Below are 26,297 nucleotides of genomic sequence, written 5' to 3' on the forward strand. Positions count from 1 at the left end.
AAAGGAAATTGAGATGATCAAAATTGGGTAGTGGCTAAATTACGAGACAAGTTTGGATGCATGTGATCACTTATGGTAACAATCGTTTATTTAACCCAAAACAGCGTAACTAACAATGAGTTGAAAATCGAAATCAGTGGATAATGTATCAAAAGATGCACAGAAATTTAAATATTCATTCACATTTCACTCCAATTAAAGCCGACCTGTAACTTTGTTTAAAGTTGATTTAAATTATGACTCTACATAGAAAATAATCGTGCTCAAATGATTCTAAATGACCAAAAAAAAAAAAAAATTCTAAAACGCTAAAATAAGAGGATTTTACATAGAGAATGACAATTAAAACTGCGGTTTATGTTCTCTTAAATTAAAAGTACTTAACTGAACTGAGCAACGATAATGACGAATTGTGACACAGCACGCTTATTCGTAATAGTGGATCTTTGGTGACGCGCCGTCATCGTGGATATAAAATGAAAATTGATGAAAACAATCGGCCTTAATTTTGCAATAACTTTTTCCTATAATAATAATTCTTCAGAAGTCGAGGTTCATCCGCATATAAATTTAATTTTCTTTAATTTAAACTTTGAATTAAGTGAATCGGATAAAAGTTCGATGAGCTACGATTCCAGCCAACTTGAAAAACGTGATTTTTAGAAAAATACGTTTAAAGTTTTGGCTTGTAAAAAGTATAAATTTTTCAATCCTTACGGCTCTTTAAACCTATTCTGCGATTCCTAGAGCGTATAGTGGGCCTTCAGACTCCCCAAAGTACCGCTGCTTTTGAAGTTTCTACATTTTTCGTGCAGATCGACCCTCCTTTGTGCTTTTGACGCTGCGCCGTGCTTGCCGCTTCATGCGTGCGCTATCGTACATATAGGCGTAATTCTTGGTTTACATGCCAATTTTCAAGTTAAGCAGTTCCATGATCTTCAGAATAGCTGAATAGCCTTCATTAAACAGCACAGCAGCTACATAGGAAGCAATTTCGACCGTTTTCACACCAGAATTAGCATGTTTTGGGGCGAAACGCCAGTTGTCTGAGTGAAAGCTTTCGTTGGCATTTTACGTATGCCCATCCACCATCTCTTCAACAGGTCAACATTGCAAAGGTCTTCGTATATCGACAATAGTATATGTTTCTGTACGTCAGATGAAGAGGTTTTGGATACTTATATTCAGTCCCTCTAGTTTGCTCGAACTAGTGTTTAAAAGACTCCTAAGGTGCCTATCGACGGTGCATAAAAGTGGACTTTCGGTGCAGATGTTATAAAAAACACTTTGTCGATTCACTTCACCATTTTGGACAGCATAAACCTGTAGGTCGTTGCGTATTTTATGCAGGCAAATGTCACTTAAATCACGACATATTGGAGGCAGCTGAGAATTATGACAATATCTTATACTGCCCTTCACTGAACACAACTAACAGAGGTTCCTATCTTAAATTGGCTTTCCTTTATTTTCGCAGAAATATGTGATGGGTGCTTCGGACCACAAAGTCTATACCTACGACAGAACAATGCCGTTGATATTCATCGGCGGTGTGCCCAGGTCAGGAACAACTCTGATGCGAGCAATGCTTGACGCCCACCCCGATGTAAGGTAAGATAAATCGGTTTAATTTCTTTTTAATTTGTTTGGGGTTGTCCGTCGAGTGGTACAGATTCAACCTCACAGAATTGAAGAAGTCTGAAAAAAGTGACCTTACTCGATAACTCATTTCCAGTAAGCACAATACCTACTAGGTACGGTACCACTTGCACCCTGAACCCAAGCATTCATGTCAGTTTAACATAAACTGAATGAATTATTTTCAAGATCAAGACAGATTTTTATTAAAAAAAATTAATGTATTATTTACAATCCTGCTCTCCACCACTAAGTGAAAAAACATTTAGATTATCTATTTTGAGTTCAAATCGGTCAGAAGATTAATAACGTACACGACCTTACAACGACCCCGATTCAGATGACAACAGTCCAATACGATAATCTTTCCATTTTGATCTTATTTAATTTCGAGGTCTCCTGTTGGTAGGGTATATTTTTAACTTCTCGCTCCTCTTTCTTCGGTTAAGCATAAGGTGAAGTTATTATTATACACTATTTGTGACCTAGCATATCAGAGGCTCACGTGACTTGAGGTAGATAAATTTTCACATACTTCTTATCAATACATTTCATCACCAGTCTCGAAAAACTGTTGGAAACCAATTTTTTGAACCCCTAGTACTTCCGCTTCTCTGGTTATGGAGAAAATTCAAAACAATTTTTTTCCAAATATAACTTCGAAAGTTCGATTTTTAAAGCTTGTAGAGCATGCATCAAGTGCCCCATTTCCGAGCAGTGTGTTAAAACGAAGTTGGCACATGCGCACAATTGAAATTCTCGATTTCATATACTAGGACTTTTTGGGCGCATGCGCACATTTGAATAACGCAATTTTATACTCTGTGCCATTGGATGTAAGTAACCCAAGTCACAGTTTGCGCACTGACAGTGGAACTTTTGGTATTTCTCAGATCAAATTTTCCTTCACAAGTGTTGGAAAAATTGCAGCGTCACACGTATGGATAGGCAATATCTGACTTGTGTAATTACAGCGCTTGCCTTGGCTTGCGCTGCAGATTTCATACTCATCGGAAATCGCCCAATTTCTGCAATTGTGAAATAATATTATATTTTTTGGTACCTCCTTTCTAAATTGCTACAAAAAATTGAGCTTATGAAAGACAACTGAATATTTCGAGAACATTTGTTTTCCCACTCCAATCGAGTATTATCAATTTTTGAAGATTTCCAAGGAAAAACAAATATTAAAATTTGCATAATTTTGATTTAACATTTTAATATTGTCTATCATTAGACTCTGAATTATGCTAACCATCTATGTTTCAGGTGTGGTCAAGAGACTAGGGTTATACCTCGTATTCTACAGATGAGATCTCACTGGTTGAAATCTGAACGAGAAAGTATTAGACTAGAGGAAGCTGGAATCTCAAAAGAGGTGAGAATCTAGGAACTACACGAAGTTAATTAAATTATATCATTCATATAAGCTACCTTGTACCCTGCATTCTCAGCGTATCATCACCTCACTGCCTCAGTTCCCATATCGCATGAGCAGAATGCTCCCTCTACTCTTGAACTGCAACTAATCATTCCCTTGCATTCTGCTATAATATAATTTTATATTAATTTTTCAACCAATTAATACATTTTTTTAATCATTTTGATGTTTTTTTGAAGATACATGGTTCACATTTTAATTTTCAGGGTTCAATATATCTTAATGCAACAATAATCTGTAAATTTCAATTGTAATTACAAAAAAAATTCAAATCTTAAAACATATTTTTAGTCATTTTGATTTTTCAATGTTGAATTTTAACAAAAATTTACAGATTGTTGTTGTATTAGGTAAGATATACCGAACACTGAAAACAGAAAAAAAAATCATTAGTTAGTTAAAAAATGAACAAAAAATTACCGTTCTGTCTGCCCATTTCAATTTTGGTTGGAATATTTTTAGTTTTGGCTACAGAATTTTTGTAATTTTATTCATAGTTTTCAAAGATGTCGCATTCACTGTCAAAATATCATCATTCAAGACGCTCCGGGAGCTCCGGGGAGAGTAGGAAAACTCTGAAAAGAAATTGGAATGATTTTTAGGGTTGAAACAACAATTTATAAAATCGTGGACCAAATCCAAAAAAGTGAGTCAGACCCCAGTCGAATTGACGTGGAATACCCCATGTATATATGTGTGCTGCGCGTCACTACCTGTAATGCCGAAATAAATTGGGGAAAGATGTTGGAATTATCGTGAAAAATAAAAAATTTCAGAAGTTTCATTTCTGTGGCGTGTGGCTGCTACACATACGTTTTTTTTTTTGTAATCAATAAAAATGTCTTGAATGATAAGAATCACGATTCGTTATATTTTGAAGTACCACAATAATCAAATGATACTGCGACTCTGCGTATAAATTTTTAAATATTTGTGGTGAACCATTCATGAAGCAAAATTTTCAACGAGCCATCATTGCAACTGTTCGATGATGTTTTCCAAAATTAAATCTTGCAATATTATGCTGCTCAACAGGTGATGAACAGCGCGATTGCCGCATTTTGCTTGGAAGTGATCGCAAGACATGGTGAGCCAGCTCCTCGCTTGTGCAACAAAGATCCACTCACCCTCAAGATGGGCTCATACGTCCTCGAACTTTTCCCAAATGCAAAATTCCTCTTTATGGTACGCGATGGGAGAGCAACAGTTCATTCCATTATCTCGAGAAAGGTAAGCACTCCAGCAATCATATACATTAAATAGTATTTTCTCGTCAGTTTCTGTTTACACGTGCTGCGTATAATTGAGCCGTTAGATCATGAAACAACACACAATTCTGCTGGCTGTTCAAGATGGTCTTTTCGTTACAGAAAAAAAAAGAATTTTTCATGTTAAACCCGCAAAATTGAAAATAAACCCCCAATTTGTGGATTGAACCCCTACTTTTGAGCGTTCAATCTTAACTTCGAGGGATACTCCAAAAAGTAGAAGGTAATTCATCAGCAATTGAAAGTTCATCCCCGTGAGTTATAGGTTAACCCCTAACAATTGACGGCTTATCCCTCAGAGCTGAAGGTGATCCCTTGATTTTTTATGTACGCCCTCAAATTTGGGGGCATACCATCAACATTGGCGATTAATCTTTATTCTGAGCACAACGCCCAACTCTCCTTATACCACAAATAAACCAAAACAATGTAGGTGAACGTCAATCGGTGAGGATCATACCCTTCGATCAGAGTCGAATTTATTCGAGTGTTACGTCTCGCGTACCACCTCTCTCTATTCTTCCTACTCGCTAACTCTCCCACAGTTCTTATATTAATAACATGGTCTCTGTCCTATCCTCTTATCTCTACCTAGCCTCACGCTACTCACTATCGCACTTACTCATCTAATTCTATTCCCTTCCTTCAACAACTTCACACCTTTTCTGCACCCGTACGTTTCTAATTTTTAGAGACACTCCCATTCTAACTCTCAACAAAGTCACATCTAGACTTCTTACATAGCTTCGTACAGCACACTTGGTTCTTACCGCCATCTCAGCTTCTTCGAATTAAATATATAAGTAATATCTCAGACAAACCCTACGTTATTCAACCCTCATACTGATTTCCGGTTATCCTAGTGCGTAAAAGTGAAGCGAAACCGGTTTATTCCACCACTCGGGAGTAAACCCCATTCACGGACGTAACACGAGTTTAGTTGGGGATATTATAGCTGCTTCCACTGCAGCAATGAGCATATATCTTGTATTGTCCCGGACGATACTTTAATGGAGTCAGGGTATTTAATTCGGATTAATTGTTGAATCAATTTGTGGAAAACCTAACCATATATTTGCAAGTTGAAGGAAAAATGGCATTTTCGCAAAAATCAGATTACATCATTGTTAAAAAAAAGTGAGCAAACGCTCAAACCTCCTGGGATTGTTGAAAAGGTCACTATCAAGCGTCCTGTGATGTTTCGTCTTCCAAGAATAGGCATTCGGATTTTTCATGTGATTCCGTAGAAAATTGTCGAAATTATTTTGACCAGGGCAAGGAGAAAGGGGCATCAACATAGCCGGGAGCAAATATAACTACACCATACGCCTTTTTCCGATGACGCCATTAAGTGTATGCTTTTGAGTGGCTAAGTCAAGTAAGATTAAATCTAATGAAAAACACGTGTAATCAAACTCATATTTTTAAGTCGACAACATTCAGTTATTCTTATTTTCAAAGAAAACCTTTTACTAATTTGCAAATAACTTGGTAATTCATTTCTTTTTTAATTCCCGGCATTCACAGGATAAGGAGTTTTTCATCGAGGGATACGAACCGTCGGTGTGGAAAAATTTGTACGACGCAAATTTCTTGTAAAATTTTCTTTTGGATGTCAACACACTTTAACCATGAAATAAGTTAGTTTTGAAGTGTGTTAATATTTTCCAAAATGGCTGTACTGGTACCTGTAAAGAATTGAAGTAAATTTTAAAGAATACGTAAATATTCAACGAATAATTACTCAACGAAGAACAAAATTTAAAAGGCAATTTTTGGCTTAAACAGTAGTGTGAACTTAACCGACCGAAGTCGTGAAATTGTATGTTACCGGGCGCTCGAACAAAGTAAATACCAAGCTCATTTTTTTTAGTATCTGTTCTATTAAAGTAACACTTTTCAGAAAACTTCATTGTACCCTGATGAACATTTCTTCCGCTGAAAGTTTAAGCTTACTTGACATTATTTTGATAGACGAAGCTATTGAATATTGTCTATTATGACCGTACGCTTATACACTCTTAGGCAAAAATATAATGTATGGTTGATTTCCGCATGGTTGAAAATTTATAGTCAATTTATCTTCATTCATAGTTGTACGAATAATGATATTGTTAACTTTACATTGCTTATTTCGTCGCAAAAGCACATCAGAGAATATATGTATAATTGTATATTGTGACGAAACACCCTACCGACTATCGAACAAGAAAACTTTGGAAGGCACGTAGGGGCACAAACGGGCAGATTTTGTGTGCCGGTGATCCACGACTCGTCGGCAGGAAGCTTTTTATCGCCTTACCTCTTTACTATTAAGCATCAGGTTGGGTATGAATTTTCTTACCCAGACCCGATTCAAACTAGGAGATTTCCCAATCAGGTAGTCTCAATCACGTGTCCCGAGGGTTGTATTTCCGTGACTGCTGCACGACTACCACACGAGGTTCTTACGATAGTCCGAAGGGACATGCTGAGGAGGAGCGAAAGAGGCACGATTAAAGTTGTGATGCAGGATAGTATATGCCGAGATTATTAAGTATTTTATCACCTTATCGTGTTGTTGGTAACTTCCAAATTATGTCACAGGTTTGTTTAAATGTTTAGTTCAGCCGGCACGCTATCACACGCACACCCGCGTTACGGTTGCACTTGACTCGACGATTTTCCAAATGTATCATGTCTCGTGCGCGCGTTATTATCTGCACGATGAGCGTCGCTGGTCAGAGGTGGCTGGCAGGCCGTCCCCTTCCCGGTCCCCCTATTCAGAGGGTACTCGGACTCGAAAATTTTTTACGACGCGCCGATTCGAAGAAAACATATAACTTGTGAAATGCTACCATACAGAACTTCGTCCGTTGTATAGAACAATTATTATATCCATCCGACCATTAGAATTGGATTTCTTATGTGTTAATCAAATGGCGAATACAAAATCTCGATGCAGCACCGTTTAAGAAAATCGCACGACGATTCCTTTCACGAGGTTCAATATTATGTTAAAATGTATGGTTTTATGAAGCGAGAGATCGAAAATAAATTTAGTTTTTTTTTTGAACCAGTCTAATTTATATACTAGAGGGGCTTCGCTACTCTGTGCGCTTCGCGCGCTTAATCTCCCCCATTTCGAGATTGGATGGAACGGGACGGAAAAGGCCAGTGGGTTGTTGTTATTATTATCATCATCATTGTTGGATTCCTGACACGTGGACGGCGGCAAGATGTCTTCATATATAGATATATGGGTGTATTTTCTTTCCCAAAATTCTATAGATTTCACCCGGAATTCCAAGGGTGTCCAAAGAATTTTATGTGTCTTCACCAGAATTCCATAAGTTTTCCCCAGAATTGACTTGACCCCAAGTGGTTGTGTGCGCATGCGCGTGGATGCGTCGCGTCGTGAATCTTCGGGTGCGCAGGTGTGTTCATGTTAGTCGGGTGTATTCGGGTATGTTCGTGTGTTTTCGCGTGTGCTCGTGTGTGTTCATAGGAGGTGTGGGTCAGCTCATATATGTCAGGATTCTTACAGTCTCTAATGTGCTTCTGTGATGAAATCAGCAATATAAAAAAATATACAGCACATAATTCACGAAAAAGGAAACATTTGAATATAATTACAGGTGATAAGAAAAATTGACCACACTGTAGTCAGTGCGGCTAGGTGTTCTAGTGGAGTAAATCTTCGACCAAGCATCTTTAGATGACAGGTTCGATTCCTGGCTCAGTTGTCAAGTTTTGAAGTCACAAAAAATATTCGAACTTCAGCTCGTTACTAATATTGTTAACTTTACAATATTTTGATTATTTTGATAACTATCCGCGTATAGTAGGAAAAATAAACTCAAAAAAAAATTGTTAAAAGTACCATAAATACAAGAAAGATCTGTTGAAAGCGCTCGTTCCGAGCTCATAGACTTATAGAGATAGACTGTGTGGTCTTACGGAGCTGCTGAAGCCCAAACCGAAGGACATCCTGGGGATGGCCGGCCCTCTCTGTTGCATGGTCGACATAGTGGGAATTATCCCCAGACAGGGAAAGCAATTAGGCAATTGTAGAGGTATACTTGTATAAGCTATGTGTTTTTCGCGTCAGGTCACCGATTAGAGTGCGAGGACCGGTCCCAGCTGCTGCTCTCTCTATCTTATCACGGCTTCAGCTCAGTGCACAGACTGCGCAGTCTATAAGTTATGAGCCATGGCCACCAACACCAACACATACACACGTTTTCGTCCGCAGCATTAGTCCGCTACACTTGATTCACAATCGGGTAAAAGTTGTGCATGTATTGGCGCTGGCGATAACCGCTTCGTTCGGACCGGGCGCTTTTAAGAAACCTACCCTGTATTGTTGTATACGAAACTATTTACGTATAGTAATTAGATGAACTATCCTCGTCGGGTTAATGCACCATACCACGGTAACGGCAGAAAAGTGGACGTACTTTCATTATTATGTTTTTTTGTTTTAGCAAACGACGCAGGGTCATAATTTTATTGATTCAAGAGGTTAATAGATACATATTAAGGTGTGAAAAAAAAAATTTCACTGCAATCTATAATTCTGCGGTATACAATAGGTATTTATTTAAAAATAAAATATAGTAGTCACCCTTTTTGATATTCAATGTAAATTCAATTATATTTGTCTAAAAGCCTACTTTGATATTGCTTAACGGAAACATGTTTCCTGTCATAAAAGTTTTGATTTCTTAGTAGGGTGTCATCTTTAGAACAGCTTGGTAGATAATACTTCCAATCTTTTAAGATAAAAATATTTCCAGCTTCACATTCTGGACTGGAATGAATGAAAGTATCTGACTTTCATTTTCCCGTAGTTCCAGTTTTTTTGGTTTATTTCAGAATAGGTATATATTGCAACTTTTCGACGAAGAAAAAAAATATACTATGAAATTTCTGATAAGGAGATAGGATTATAAATTATGTTTGGTTTAATCTTAGGTTCAATATTTTACAAGGTGTTAGAGGCCATCTCAAACAGCCTGAAAAATTTTATGTATCGTTTTGTGATCGATCGGTTCAACAGCATTCCGCACATTGTTAGTTCGTTTAGTAAGTATCGATAGTGAAATGTCTACTGTTGAATATTCCTTTCGAATACTATAATTTCAATCAGATTACGAGAATTACCATTCATTATACGCGGTACAATTGCTAATTGGAAAATTGAAGGTACCGTAACTATCTTAAAGAAATATAAATCAAGCAGAAAAAAACTTGGGTGTCTTAAAAAGTTAAATTTCTATATTTGGATTAACATGGCTAACCAATAACTATGTCGTAATAGAGTAGTTCCTGAAAAGTACGTGGCACAGAATTATTCATTACTAAACAGCACCAATCGTCAGATACCTGCGTGAACTAGCATCTGAAAGCATGTGTCTAGATTTAATTCAGAATTTTATTATCCATCTATTTACTTTGTTGTCCAAATTAGTTGGTAAGATGAAAATACCTAGTAACGACCTCATCTAACAACCGTAAAACTAGGTTACACACGTTAAGACGAGGACTCGTCGTAAAATGAAAAAAGTACAATTGCCAGTGTCTTCTTTTTAAACAATATGACTAAATTACATATTTTTCGACACAATCATATGCGAAAGCTTTGCATTCAATTATCCTGATTCGAGAATTCTCTGGACGATATTACGTATTTAATGACGCTGCTGATTCGCTTTTGTTCATCTTCCTCAGGTAACAATCACAGGATTCGATCTCACCTCATACCGACAATGTCTGACGAAATGGAATCACGCTATTTCCGTGATGCACGGTCAGTGTAAGGAGGTAGGCGCTGATAAATGTCTGATGGTTCCTTACGAGCAGTTGGTTCTTCATCCCAAAGATTGGATGAAGCGAATACTGGCCTTTCTTGATGTTCCATGGAACGAATCTGTGCTTCATCATGAAGAGTTTATCAACAAACCTGGAGGTGTACCTCTCAGCAAGTGAGTAATAACGTCCTCTACCATTCTACTTTCGTTCAACGATCCTCCCTTTAGCTCGGATAAAAATTCACCATCCCCTCGAGAAAATCTCGTTATTGGATCAAGTATCGCCTCACCAAATACCGTCGTTTCTTGTCGTAGGGTTGAGCGGTCATCGGATCAGGTAATCAAGCCCGTAAACCTCGAGGCGCTGACCAAGTGGGTCGGCCACATCCCGGATGACGTCGTTCGCGACATGCCCGACATCGCCCCGATGCTCTCGGTTCTCGGCTACGATCCCTACGCCAATCCCCCAGTTTACGGAGCCCCGGACAGCTTGGTCAGCGACAATACCAGAAGGTATACATAACTCGAAATCTTGCACTTTCTCAGCCTAATTCTATAAGATATAACCATGCCTTCCGACAATCGATGATACCAGAGGGATATGTGACGTGGACTATTTTTAGTTTAATCAAGTTAAGTTATTTTTTGCACTCCCTGCAATCCACCCTGATGTTAAGCGAACGTAGAGATTTTTAATAGACAATTGACATCCGAGTGATCCAAAGTAAAGGCTTTTTGAAACTTGCCATCTCAAGCAATTATTGATCACTAACGGCGTTTTTAGCAACGTTAAATCTCATAACCAGTTGATAAAATTTATAATTTCTTAATAACAGAAGTACAATCTACAGAATATCTGAATATTGGTAATATCTCCTATAACTTTATACGTGAACGTAGTTGGAATGATATGACGAGTATCAAAGCAACACATTATGTATATAAAAATAACGTAAAAATATGTACGTCATGTGCTCAAAATTTTTCATCATTATGTAGTTTCGTTTCGCTTAACGCGTCTGTTCCATTATATGATGTTTCGATAATCTAAACTGGGCCCGGTTCGAATTTATTCGCATAATCGAGGTTTTACTCGATTTGTTTGCTGTTACTCGGATACAGTCAGTGCAAGGGTAAACGCAGAAAATCAACGTTATAGCTAAGGAAATAAAAATGATAAAGTATCAAACAGACAAGCGACTCAGCGACCACAGACAGTGAGTCACCAGACAATGAGAGCGGAGTCAATATGAAGAACTTATTATTAGCCAAGTAGTACAGCAAAATTTTACAAATCGTATGTATCGCAATATCCATCATTACTTAAGTATCGACCACTTACGAACCCTGTTTGAAATATCGAATTCAAAATCCTTCAAAGTGGCCGACGCATATTGAAAATGAAACACTAATAAATTTACAAGACAAGTTTTTCTGGTTATATCTTGTACAATCAACGTTTGGAAGACAAAAAAAGAAATAATTATCGCTTATTCTACATATATATGAGCAATTCTGGCTCACAATCAGGTCGAAAATCTTTTGAATCGTGACTTTCAGATTTGACCCAAAACTTTCTTTTAGGGTACTTTTTTTGACTATCAAACTATATTCCAAAGAGCGTTTTCTTTTTTTTAGCGCCTAATAATTTCGACCAATCAACTTTCAAAAATTTCGAATTACCAATTGTCAACTTATGACTAGATTCACGCTGAGAAAAAAAATTACTACAAAATTGCCTCCTATCGTTAACGACAATGAGATATTCTCGAATTTAAATCTGAAATAGCATATTCCCAAAATACGACATTTTTGTCGTGTTTTTGTCGTGTGATTGTCATGTTTTTTTTCTGGACAGAAAAAAGATTGTCTTCCGTGATTCGAGATGAGTCAAATTTTTCTCGATCTATTATAAATTTTTTCATCGGCATATTTCAAATATCACAGTTGAATTCATCTTTGACGATATTGATTGTATTGTCTGCACTCAGTTCAAATAATATTCCCGAAAAATGCAAAATAAGGATCAAATTTTTTTTTTTTTAAATATGAATTTTCTTTTTTTTTCACTTATTTGCAACTTTTATTTGAATTCAGTGTAAATACTTATTATAAATACTCACTTGTTTTACATGTTCCATCTATAAATATCAGTATTTATGTTGACTAAATTTCAAGTATTACTCGTGTCATATTTTCGTAATCAGCATATTCAATATTAAATTATTGCACATTATCAGGAAATCCCAATCTTTAGCTAAGTTGTGTATTTTTTCAAAATTTTCCCAGAGACTTATATCCTATAAAATTCTTATTCGTTCCATAAGCCTGAATCATTGATCATACACTCTCGAAACGCTCAGGCTTACAAATTCGTGAATATGTTATCTTTAACCCTAGAGAATTCCCCTACTTTTTAGAATTTTAGTCTAAATATGTTCGGAGTTATACGGGAACAAAAATTATTTAAAAAAAAAACGGTAAAACGGTTGCGCACGGTGATCTCCAAACGCTCATATCTTCGGACCCATTTATCTTAAGGGTTCGGATGGGACTCATTTTGAAGCTACTAAAAATACACTTCCAAATACGTATAACAATTGCACTATCATCGCAATCGAATATGATTTTCCATTGGTCTAAATATTCAAATGGATTTTTCACTATGATCTACACGACCCAAAATTCTGAAAAAAATACCAGCTTGTTCCTTGTTCAATTTCCAATACAACCTAAAGAGAAGCGGTAGCATCGCAGCATTTGCTCCCAACTGCGCTTGTTGCGATTATTGAAATGGGAAAACTATAGCTCGCGTGTTTTATTGAAGATTTATAGAAGAACTGTAATCGTGTCAGGTTTTTGTTGTTAAAATTGATCTGTTCAACTTCAATATTCTGATACCGTGAATGCGCAACGCAATTCAAGAAGATTTCTCAATCATTTGATAGTTTTATCGTATTTTTAAAAGTATTCCTTTTTAACGCCATCAACAATATTTTTTCATTTACGTAGTTAGGTTAGTTTACTGAAACTAAAAGGAAAATTGCATGCAACAGTTTATTTTTGCCAAAAACGTCTGCGACTTCTTGTTGGACCAAACTTTTCCGCCACGATCAGAAATCAATATAACTGGAAAAACATTTTATTTTAAAAGAGAATATATTTATTGTAGTATTGTCAATGATAATTAATCATTACTGGGTTTAACAAAACAAACCTATTTAAATTATTTTCCAAAGATTTATACCAAGTCTTCCACATTGACTAAGTTACGTTAGATTTCTTCACTTTTCATGTAAACTCCATTGTATGTTCATTATAAAAATTTCATGTTTTATTGGAAATTGAACGAGGAACACGCCATTTTTTCAGAATCTTAGATTGCGTAGATAATGTTGAAAAATCTATTTGAATATTTATGCCAATGAAACAAGACGTTTCATCGCGAGGAAAGTAAAATTCATATGTATGTACGTGCTCTAAAGGGCAATTTCATAAGCTTTAAAATAAGCTCTATCCGGACATTGTACAATGAAAAGCCCGGAGATATGAGCGTTCAAACATCATCACGCGCAACTGTTTTGCCGTTTTCTTTTTCAAATTTTCGCCGCGTCTATCTCCGAAAATACTAACATTTAAATTCGAAAAAAATACAAGAATCTTCTTGAGACAGAGACGACATGTTCACAAACTTTTGTGAAATTGTGAAATATCGATGTAAATTTTGCCCCAAAAGTATGCGGTTCGACGTGAAATAACTCACACACGAAGTGTGAATTTAAACGTAAATTCGAAGTTCGATCTTCTGAATATCATTGCATGCAAATTATTATCTGAGTCTGCTAAGTCGTCAAAAAAAAATACTCTGCTGAAACGTGTGGGTCAAAGTGGCAGCTAGTCATATATTTCCCCACAAACGACTTCTCGCAAAACCTAAATGACTTGTAATTTGTATTTAACAAAACAAAAATTAATCATGCAAACTATTAATAAATTTGTTGATTAAAACTGAGTTATGTGACAGTTTCTTTGAAAATTTCCAAGTCTCTAAAAAAAACTGCATAAAAGAGTACGGATTCTACCACAACAACATTTTTTAATTCAATTTTCAGAGTCTTAGCTGAGGGTCAAATATGGGCAGCGAAAGTAAAGAAGCTAGCACTTCAGGAAAAACCTCTTCAGCCACCATCTGCGTCTACTAAAGATTCCAGTGACCTGCCAAATGCGTGACACCGAGTTTATATCCTCTTCGGAATGCGCCAGCACAACTTGAATGTGTACAATTACTATTATTACGTTTAACCAGACTCACGAACAGAGTATCGAATTTATCGTCGTTCATTTCACCCGAATTAGGACGATGACCAAGAAGCCTACAATTAACGCGTCGTATCCCTGGCAATATATCGCATTAAAACATTACACCATGTTGTTATACCACTTCCTAATTAAGATATACCTTATTGGTAATGTTGGGTAAAATAGAAGAAGAAGCAGAAATGTGGCTGTAAAGATAAACTGATGCCAAACAAATTATACGTATTGCAAGATGACACTAAATTTTTTTTTATTTTCACTGTGTTAAACTTGATACTCAGTTCTAATACTTTTCGCGTAAAAACTTGATCCTACTTTCAAATATTTCACTTCTCTTTTATGGCAGTCAGGTGTAAAAACTATTATATTCCAACTAGCAATTATACCGATATTACCAACAGTTACAAGCATATTAAGTTTAGATGTTTTAATAAGATTATAATCAAATTGGGTTCCTCAATATTTAGAAGACAAAAAAATATGCGGACATACCCTGTATAGCTGCGTTTACAAATGAAATTCAATATTTTTCACTTTGCCCGAACAATGTTTAACTAATAATTACTTAGTATTCAATGAATAACAATACACTTGAGACACAACCACTAATCCTGGTTAAAATTGCGTGAATATACAAGTATGTAGTGAAAAGATATACATATTAAAACGTACAGAAAGATACTAGATTTTAGTGAAAATTTCTACGTTTTTACAGTATTTTCTGCAATTTCTATCCTAATCTGCACGAAATTTTAAACCAGGAATCTAAGAGAAACAGATTTTTAAATATTCAAAGATTTTTAGTTGATCCACAGCTGTGTTACGTACAATATTTGAAAAACATATTATCAGTACATTTATGTAAACATACGACAAGATCATTTTATCCACCGATGATGTATAATTGCACTCCTAGGATATATGAAATCTTAATTATACTGAATGGTATACGTCCTCGTAGTCTGACAAATATTATCGTAATTATTACTATTATTGTAACGAATATTTTGCCAGGTTACCATCGTGATTAATTTCTACACAAATAGTCGGCTCCTCTATTTTGAAGCACACTAAAATGCAAGGTACTTCAATAGGCATAGAAAAGTCAAAAGTATCGTGGTATCGACCAATGGCCAGTAAATAATGGTAAAAATGTTACGAGGAGATTACAACATTTGGCCAAGTGCATCCAGTAAACATATGCCCATATTGTAAGGCTAAATTAATCAAATTATACAACATGAAAAATAAACTTGAAAATGTAAAAAAAAACCTAGGGTTTGATATCGTATTGTCATAACTTTTATGTAAACAGCATATGTCTGATGTTCAGTATAAATAGACAACTCGTTCAAAGGTTAATTGATTAATCAAATTTATTGAATAACTATTGATTAATTATCTATACTTTGAACAAGTTATCTATTTACTAAACATCCGACACATGCTGTTTACATAAATGTTATGAAAACACGATCCCAAATTCTAGGTTGTTTTCTTTACATTTTCGAGAATACTTTTCACGTTCCGTTTCTCAGAACGCATCTTCTGGTAATTGTAAAATGAGAACGTCACTAATAATCAAAATGTGTTTCGTAACATTTCGTTACGTTTTGCCATATATCAGGTACTTTTATTAATTAGATTTATGATTTTGTAATCAAATAAAATACAGTAACAGCAATAGGGTTTCAAAATTGTAAAATAAAAATGGTAGTACACATTGCGTAAAAAAGATGAATAAATGTGGACGATGCATCCCGAATACTTAAGATAATAATAAGAATGTACACATGATGGAAATTAATGATTATCAGGTAATTAGTGTATCGCAAGTAATGCCCCTGACTGTACTGTACAGAACGGTAATTACCTGTATATTTATGGCTGTTGTGTGAATCGAAAAGGTTTATGTATCCTTAGAATTTAAATGATAATTGAAAAAAGTGTACCATTACACATTATTCCTCAGATAGTATTCGCTATATATTTATAACGGTATATTGGGCAACTGTTCGTCGTACAATAGGAACAAAACAATATTCACATCGTTCTAGCACTCTTATATCTGCATGTAACATTGTCCTAATACCTGCGATATTGTAAATCCTTATATTGCGAAAATAAGTAAATAAATTATTTTAATAATAATTTTTTATTCTTGCTGATCATTACTTTACCCTTATACAAAATACTATTTTCGCAGCAAGTACGTAAAATAAAATTGTATGTATGAGTTAGGAACACCATTTTTTGATGACGTGTAAGTAAAATTCACAAAAAAAATCTTTGTGAAGGAACAAAAATATCAGAAATAATAATTAGACAAAAATTATTTTAAAAATTATTGCAATGTATAGGGTGGCATTAGGTGGGAGGAAGCGAGTCTGCTGGGGGTAATGCCCCCCCACCTGATGCGCATTCTTTTAAAAAGAAATTTAAATAAAATCGATTCATAGAAGTATAATTAAAATAATTGTCTTGCATTTATTATACATTAGCAATTCTACAACTCAAATAACAAATGATAAATGTTCACTTCTTCGCAGTTCAGTAGAAATTTTTGGAATCGCAAGAATATATTATATTATACATGAGCAAATTCAATAATTCATACAACGAATAATCAATATTCATTTCTTCCTATTTATTATGTGAACTGTTGATGTTGCTAATATAGAATAAACAGAAGACAATAATTTTTATCATACTTCCATGAATTTTTTATGACGTACGATAATGTTTTTAACAAAATTTAGAAGTTTCTGATTTTGCACACACGTGTGCGTGCAATAGCATTTTATACCCGCAAAACAAGTCATTAAATCGAATTTTACGCACACTGCACTGAGAAAATCAAAAACCTGTTTGGAAAATGAAAACATGATATAAATATTCTATGTTGCAATACAATCGTGATGCAATACATCACAGATATCCACTAGTTAGGTATATGACACTGAGCTGATGTATGAGGATTGATCATTCGCCGTTGATGGAATTCTGCCGTATTCATCTTGCTAATATTTTGAAAATCATTACGTTTGTTTGATTGCAGCTTATTAAACATGAGTTGATAAGTGTAACATGATTTATAATTATTAATTAATTTGGTGATACAGTAATGTGACTTCTCAGTTTAACACCTATGCATTAAAAGTCTCATGTTAAGGAGTTGCTCTAGTGTAGAGTTCTTGATTTCGGGCATTTTCTTGGGCTTGATATAAAAAAAAAAAAAGAAAATATTCATATCATCATTTTTCAGTGTTTTTATTGGTGCTCGAAAAACTGAGTTAAATTTTTGGGAAAAAAAGTAAATTCAAAAAGTTATGGGCATCTAAATACTTCGATAGTATGAATTCTACAAATTTACCATTGCGATTTTGTAGAATTTGTGTTATTTGTTTATTTCTGTGTCAAATGAAAATGTATTAGAATATTTTTGTTCAGAATTGTATATAGAATGGGGCTGTAAGCCCTTTTTTGCGTTTGCGGACTTTAATACTTGAAGTCATATACATCAATGTAATGAAAAGCCTTTTTCAATCAATAAAAGTCTCATTACATTTAACGAACGCAGCATTTTCAAACTTTATTAATACTGAACAACTAAGTCGTTAAATTCGTATGATGACTTCGAAATACCCTTAATACTATTGGTATTTTTTAGAAATTTTATCACTATTTTGCAGCAATATTTGTACTACAAATAACTCATCAGATTAATCAGGTCTATAGGTTAGCAAACTCTTACTTTCTGGCCAGCGATATTTTTCTGATTGATTTGGTATGTACACAAATTTTGGTATCAGTCTAGTACTACTGAAGCAATCATTATTATAGACGTATTAACCTTCTTACGTATATTAGAATTATTTAAAGACAAAAAAATAATTGATTACATGCTCTTGGTCGAAAACAAGTTCATAGTGATCACTTAATGAACTTAACGTTTAAATTGTTTTTGTCTAGAATACTCATTAATTTTTGTATGTTTCAGTAGTTGCAAGGGAAAACTCAGCCCCCTGACACACGCTGCTAAAAGTGGTTCGCAAAATGTCCCTCGATTCTTCCGCTAATCTTCACCACTAGTGGCGCTAGTAGTTGTCTGACGAGCTTGCGCGCGGTCAGCGAGGGCAGCGAGCGTGTCAGAAGTCTACTAGCGCCACGTAGAGGAACTAAAGAAGGGGGACAAGACGCGTACAATTTTTTAGTATACGAGCAGTGGTGAGTGTCAGAGGGCTGGGAAAACTATTTTTGAACAATGGAATTCTGTACTCTAGAAATCAGAGAATAATATTAGACGTAATTTCTTTTTCATATCACATTGTTATAATTCCTGACTTCAGCAAAAGCTTTTATGATTTTTTTAACGACGATACAAATGATTGGAACGATTGCTAATTTTTTTCGCGTATATCACGTTTTTGTTTTCGCTGATTTTGTAAATTACTGTTGAAAATCTCCCTTGTGTTCCGAGTGTGATTTCCCCAGTTTTTGACTAATAGTATGCACAAACGAAAACCTAGGGAAATCATAGAGAGATTGCACACGCTAGTAACATCGACTCTGCGGTAAATCCGTGGTGCAATTATTATAATGATATGCCACATGCCGATGGTTTTGTAACTAATTAATTAATGATAACCAGAATATTCAATGTGATTAAATTGTTCGTCAGAAATTGATACTACGAATCATGAAAATGGTATTATTCTCATCATTATCAGATATTGATATCCTACTTAAATATCCACTATTTCTCGGTACGGACCGAGGCCGAGAGCTAGCTAGTACTACCAAAGTTCGGTTCGTGCATCAAGTCCATGTGACTCATATCGGTACGAAAAGTCGGCGCGACCGCCGCTTCCATGTGAACCTAGCCCATTGAAAACGTATACCTAGCTTAAGGCTGCTGAGCACGGATATGCTGAGTTCACATAGGTGTGACGGCGGTGGCAGATCCCGAAAATTTCAGAAAATAGCTACAGAAATTCATTGATGAAAATGTAGCTAGACACACAATCAGCAGATTTGAGTCGCCAAATACCAATTAAGCATCGAAAAGCACTGGACAACTCAGTTCAATCGCTCGTTTCAGATAACCGAAACTAATTTCTCATTGAAAATGAATAATTATGACCACTCACTTTTGGGAACGTCAAACTTCACTGGGTGTTGCTCCGTTACGCGATGATAACGCGAGGAGAAGCATGGATTCAAGTGGAACTTATTTTATTTATAATTACTGATAATATATGTTAAAGTATTTATGCTGTGAATAAATCGTTTACAAATACTGGATACTGGATGATTATTTAAAAGTTAGGATGGAGAGATTGTTACCTATTCGGCCAGAACTAATGTTATAAACAAAATGGAGCACTTTTAGTGCGTTTCAAATAATACTTGTTCAGAATTTCTATGAAGGCTTTTGAACTCGTAGTGTTAAATGCAAATGGCAAAGTACCGAAAGACTAGGTAAAATCACAAGTCTACAGATGGGACTTCAGGCACGAGCCAAGAGTAACGTTATACAAAATGGAGCCTATAATGCGGCTCCAATTAGCTGCGTATTCACAAATAGCACTGTCAAGTATTATATATAATGCCTGGATATAATGGTAATAGTTAATTTCTTGTACTAAAATAATAATATTATATTTCTGGGTAGTACGAGGATCTCGTGGTATGGATTTACACTCGGATTAATAATTCTTATTGTTATATTCCATTTAGGAATGTTTTGAATTCAGCGGTTCTTTGAATGATCTGGTTTCAAGACTTTCACATTTGGATTTGGATTAGTTTTAGTGATATGAAATAGTAATAAGTAATAAAATATACGTGCGCTCCGAACAGATGTTACATAGGCGCATCTCAAGTATTTTGATTGGTTACTGCTCGACCGCGCTCCGCGCTGCCGCTGGTTCTGTCAAATTGACGGAATGCTATCCACGGAATTCAAAATCTATTAACTTTTGTTTATTTTGTTCTGCTATTCCGCTTAGAGCATATACTACTAGAAATAGCTACCCATGCCGTCAACCTCGTGAAAACTGTGACCTTATTGTTAGTGTGACGATTTATATTTGAAACAAAATGAGAGAGAGAGAGAGACGAGCTTAGATCGAGAAGCGCTAAGGCTTAGTAGATCTACGAACTTCATTGTAATAAGATGTGTCTAAAATAATCACATAACTGAAGGAAATCTCTAGGAAACGCGTCCCTCGCGGGGTACTCCAACCGAACTCGATACAAAATAGGCAATAACTACTCTTAATTAATTCTTTCTTCTTTCGCTCCGGCGCACGCTAATAAGGTACATACTTGGACGACGACGATCTCGACCACCGGTGGATCAACAGCTATCGATAACTACCGTTTCCAGCTCTCGATGACTTCGTCTACCGACGGTCCAATAAGGCTACACTGGCTATCTTGGTGTACTTCTACACACCTATGGTAGCATCCACCCGAACCTCTCGTATCGCCTCGACTGCCGGTGAACAGGGAGGTAAAACGCCTCCCGACAGCCGAGGGCACCACTTCTCAAGGAGAAACCAGCCGCCCTCTTTCTCGGATACCGTAAGGATGGCATACGGGGTAGACCGTAGCCTGCCAACTTTCGACTTGCCGGCCTGGTGCCGGACAGACCCCAAACCACTACGTTCAGTTTGAAAAAGCCCTCGTTCTGAGAATCGACGCAGCCTTCCTATCAGTAAGGACTATAATCAACGGAGCCGGAACGGAGTAAGTTGAGTTGGTGTCAACGACGAAATCATGGGCAGCACATTACGCAACCTCTAGCGGAAATCTTCGAAAACGTGTGACGTAATCATAACCGATATTCACCACAAGAGGGATGACCCAATTATGGTGGGGAACAAAGGACCAATGAAGTAGAAGAAGGATCACCTGACGATCACGACGAAATCGGTGAACCGGACTCCAAGCTCTGCTTATTCTACGGTTGACCCGCTAGGAGACAGCTACGATCCTCCTTATTCTTTCGTTTTGAGCTACCGGTCCTTCCTCCTTTACCGCTATCGTTTCTATCGTTTTTATCGTTTGTCATCCCACTACCGTTTTATCACCACTATCGTTTTGTTCTACCGTTAGATTTCTCATGTAAATTCGAGTTCCTTCCTTCCTTTCTTCCCGGTTTGCTAATTCTAAGTTTGTATTAAAAATAAATTCAGTGTTGTGTGCCTGAAGTCACCGATTAAGGTAAGGCTTCTGCCTTTGTATTGTATCGTTACGAAATTGCTCATAATTTCTATTTTCTTTCTTATTGTATTTATCTTTTCTTGGTGGCATCGTGTGATGCCGATTTTGTGTGAATCATGGTCCACGGCTTAGAGTTGCGGTAAGCCGCCGTGTGACTGCATGATTTCAGTAATTAATAAATTTCGTGTCTCAGCGACCTCGTAACTGCCGAATAATTAATTCTTTCGTTTTTATGAACTTCTCTGATTATTTATGAATTTCTATTAGTCTGCTTCTGTAGTTTCTATCGTATTTTGAGCCCTATTGGCTTTATCTTTCATTTCATAATTTTCTGTAATAGTAGTGTGTCTTATATTTTATTTCTGGTATTGCTTATTATATTTTATTTTTATCCTGCCTATTGTATCGTATATCGAGTTCCTTGGAGTACAACCAAGCGTAGAATTAGCCTCTAAATACTACCGCACCTTTTTCTATTGCTATTATGGCAATCCTATATTATTTTTGCTTGTTATTCTTTTCTTTGTATCTTTCCGCACTATCATATTTCCTTTTTACTTTAAGTTCTGTGTATTATTCTTGATTCTTTTTGTACTAAGGTGTATTTAGTGTATTTCTTTATTTTGCCAACTCTTCGAATTTCTCACTCTCTCGTAATCTTCTATTCTCTCAAAAGTTATGTTTTAAGATTTTTTTGTATAATTCTTCGGATCCCTAAATATTGTGAATTATTGATTCTATCGTTTACGAATAACCCTCCAAAAAATTATCTCTCGTACTCGACCGTTAACTCTAGTCTATCGTCTACGCTACCGATTTTTGTAAATTATTAATGAATGTCAATCTTTCATACTGGTTAGAATTTGTGGTAAATTCGTCTTATTCTTCCGTTATTATCTCCCGAGCTATCGTTATTTTGTTTTCTACCGATTGCAATAAAGTTCTGACTCTCGTTTTTAATTAACAGAATAATAATTCGCGTAGCGTCATTTGCAACTTGGGTAAGATCACGTCGCCCAGTGAGGTGTAGTTTCAAGTGAATTCTTACATTATATCGATTCTCCCGACCTACGCTCATTTTTCGCTGTTAACTATCGTCTCTCGTTTCAAAGCTACCGTTTAATTCTATTCTATCGCAATTTCTGTGAACAACTATTGCCTGTTTTATTAACTACCGTTATCGATTCCATTTAATTTGCCTGTCTTAAACCTGTAACCTACTCGACAATATATGACTGATTCATTTTCCCTGACTTGAGTTTATTCTTTATACCAGTTCGTGTGAATACCTGAGCCTAGCCAGCCATACAACAGGTTCTTTAGTTATTTTCCGTATTGTTTCGTATTGTTTTCTTTATTCATAAGGGCACTTTCGAATTTAGCATCAATAGATTGTGATAAGGGATTTAAGCAAAGCACTTAATTCCTATTTAGCGTCATATAAGTTAGATAGAATCCACGATGGCACGGGATGTCTAGAGCAAGAGGGAATATTCCATAAGAGCCATTAGATCAGAAAATTTGAGCCGTGAGAATAAGTAGGAGCAGAACCGATAAATTCTAGCAATACTATTTTATTTTATATTATTTTATAATTTTCGCGGTTAATTCATAGAATTAAGATTGTTTGAGCGCTTGGCGCAGAATTGTACTGACACTTTCCTATTAAAACTTACTTGGTTGATTATCACACACTTGTGCAACGTGTCTGTTTCTCTGTCCTACACGGTTTGTTTATTCGGTATTTCACTTTGTATAATAAACCGACAGGCAGCCAAGGTTGTCCCTGGTCTGCAGAATCGGTATTGTGTTGGGGTCATCAACACAGGGCTAGAAGTAGGAAGGCAACTCTGTTTATTCCGAGTTCGCAGTCAGTAGGGAGCACCGGGAAACCCGTGTCTCCAAACAGATGACATACACCTCACTCCCTTGTCTCCGATCGGTAGCAAAAGCAACACAGCTCTTGTCTCACGTACGGGAGCATAGGAAGGAGATGCTTGTTCATAAACCAAGGCGGCTTTGGTATGACCCAAGTTCGTGTAGCTAAGTAGATTCAGGGTGTTTTTGGGTCAGAAAGACCGACCTTCCTTTTACCCGTCAGAGGGGGTCCTTTATATTATCTATATTCACCTTAATTTCAAGGGTTAAGGCAAAAGAACTTAAAAATAACGAGGATTTCTCACAGGCAAAGACCTAAAGAAATTCACACACGTTACATATATACATATATATATATAACCAAAACGCCTAGTTCGTATAAATTTATTTCACTGGCAACTTTCGACTCTTACAATCGACGTAAGCGGTCAGATTCCTCGACTTCATTTGATAAACCATTTCTTTCAGGCTAGGTTAGTTGGCTTGCGACGCGTCGGATAAATTTTACACTGTAAGAGAAAAGAAAGAATTTAATTGATGGATGATAAATAAAATAAATAAAAATAGAAGTTTCAAAATTATACAAAACACTCCATTTTCATTGGTGTTTTATTTCCTGTTTTTGTGTATTTATTTGAATTTATCTCGCAGACTTTACGCAACCTTAAATTGTACAGTAGCGATGAGAGAGCGAGATGTATGTCCCCGGGTTACCCTAGATACTTTGTCTCTCTCACTATGCATTTGATTGGCTCAAAGGAAATGTATCAGCCAACCAAGTTGTAGAGCGAGGGAGACAGGCTGTACATGGCACAAGTGCTCTATTTCACTCTTCCGCCAGACCTTCTGTACATGTGAGACTACATCTAGCAGTATATGCTCTAAGTTTAATCCGTGATCCGTCGATCAGTCGTTGTCACAGTCTTACCTCGGTAGGAGCTAATAGCACGAATGTCCTATCATGTGTAGGCATCAGAGCTGGCAAAACGGCTTTACAACTGGAGTAACCCCCCTCCATTGAAATTTCATCGAGTTTAAGCGACCTGATGGATGTGTTCCGAAATTAGTCCCCAGTGTTGTGAAAAATGATGTAAATATTTTCTTTGGGAATGAAGGTCAATAACAACTCTGAAAAATCGTTTACGTTTCGGCCCGAGTGAGGGCCCTTCTCAGAACGATTATATATTTACAGAACCATCTGTCACGAACAGCTCCTCTCGGGCTGAAACGTAAACAATTTTTTGGTGTTGTTGCTGACCTTCATTTCCAAGGAAAATACTTACTTCAACATTACCAAGGTCAAGAAACCATTATTCGTTGTGAATAATCTTCTATCTCTTTTGCGCTACCGAGTTCAGGAGAAGCTCTGCCTCTGTCCTAGGGAGTTTTTAGCGTCAGCAGCTAGTTTTGGAACACACCCTAGTAACAACCTGATAACCATTATGCGGATAATGGCCGTGTTCGAAAATTGACTGACAGTACTGTCAGCAATCTTTCATCTCTTTTGCGCTGCCAAGTTCGTGGACAGCTCTGTCTCTGTCCTAGGGAATTTTTAGTACTGGCAGTCAATTTACGAACACGGCCAATATAGCGTTTTCCACTGGTTGCACTGAGTGCGCACTGGCTCGAACAGGGGACACTCGTTCCGTGGTCGCGTCGCCCGGCATCGGGTCAAACCTTCTGAGTGGAACACGCCGTAAAACGTATAAAGGCAGACTAGATCATGATTTATCGTAAATTAGAAATGATGTGACGTTACTTGGCTGACTCCGCGACTGTCAGTTTTTCAAGCAAGTGATAAAGAAGCCAATGGAATGAACGCAACGGTAATTTTTTGTTTGTAATTACTAGGGGCTTTGCCCCTGTGCGCTTCGCGCGCCAACCCCACCTCGGCGCTACGCGCCTCCCTATTTCCTTATATAGTGTCTGTTATACAGGTGAATTTATTCGTGCTGATTTGATGACAGGTCCGCAACTGTTGATCGGTTGTTTCCGATCAACCCGACATTGCTATTGGCTCCCTATGCAGGTCTACTTAGATTGTCTTCGTAAACGAATCCACTCACATGTACAAAACCCCCGATGCCATGCATCCCCAATTGCATTTGGCGACTTATTTTGCTATAGTTATTATTTTCCCCATAGTAGAAGAAATTCATAGCTTTGCTATAAGTAGAATTTTTATGGCTTCAGACAAATTGAAAACTCGTTATGATATTCGAGCCAGGGATATAAAATTTAATCCCAGAGATTCTGTCTGGCTCTTTCAACCTCGAAGAGAGAAAGGACGATGTCCGAAACTACAAAGAAACTGGGAAGGCCCTTACTTAGTGGTTAACCGGATCAAGGATTTACAGGATATAACTCTCCTCGAGTTCTGTTTCATTACTTCTACTGACATGTTTGCCAGTATGATTTATTTGAAACGATACTCAGTCTCACCTCTGCGTGTCGATCTTGAGTGCTGTATACACAATACGCCAGCGCGCGAAAACGACAGTTCCCGTCGGGAATCATCTTGATAATTCTCGTTTGCATGTTTATTTTTTGCGTGTCAGAAACAGATACCTATAAAAATATTTGTCAAAGACTGTCATAAACAGCCGATGACAGCTGTCAAAGGAAATTTTGTTTGCTAGATGCTTTTTGTTTTGTTTTCGGCATCTCACCCCACCACCAACTTCATGCGTATACTATTGTTATTATAATCTTTTTTATACTATTGTTATTATA

At 36.5% G+C, this 26,297-nt stretch overlaps 1 protein-coding gene across 8 annotated transcripts in view; it reads left to right on the forward strand.

Moving 5' to 3' along the window:
* The window catches only part of Tpst (tyrosylprotein sulfotransferase), a 276,669-nt gene extending 260,062 nt beyond the window's left edge, over positions 1-16,607 (forward strand). For all 8 annotated transcript variants that reach the window (XM_046624716.2, XM_046624718.2, XM_046624712.2 and 5 more), the window contains 6 exons: positions 1,478-1,611; positions 2,908-3,016; positions 4,115-4,309; positions 10,060-10,313; positions 10,455-10,652; positions 14,252-16,607. In XM_046624716.2, the coding sequence (XP_046480672.1) occupies positions 1,478-1,611; positions 2,908-3,016; positions 4,115-4,309; positions 10,060-10,313; positions 10,455-10,652; positions 14,252-14,369 (1,008 nt within the window). In that variant the 3' untranslated portion in view covers positions 14,370-16,607. The remainder of the gene's footprint in view (positions 1-1,477; positions 1,612-2,907; positions 3,017-4,114; positions 4,310-10,059; positions 10,314-10,454; positions 10,653-14,251) is intronic.
* Positions 16,608-26,297: the final 9,690 nt, after the last annotated feature.

Source organism: Neodiprion pinetum, chromosome 4, assembly GCF_021155775.2.
Source record: "Neodiprion pinetum isolate iyNeoPine1 chromosome 4, iyNeoPine1.2, whole genome shotgun sequence".
NCBI classification, from domain to species: Eukaryota; Metazoa; Arthropoda; class Insecta; order Hymenoptera; family Diprionidae; genus Neodiprion; species Neodiprion pinetum.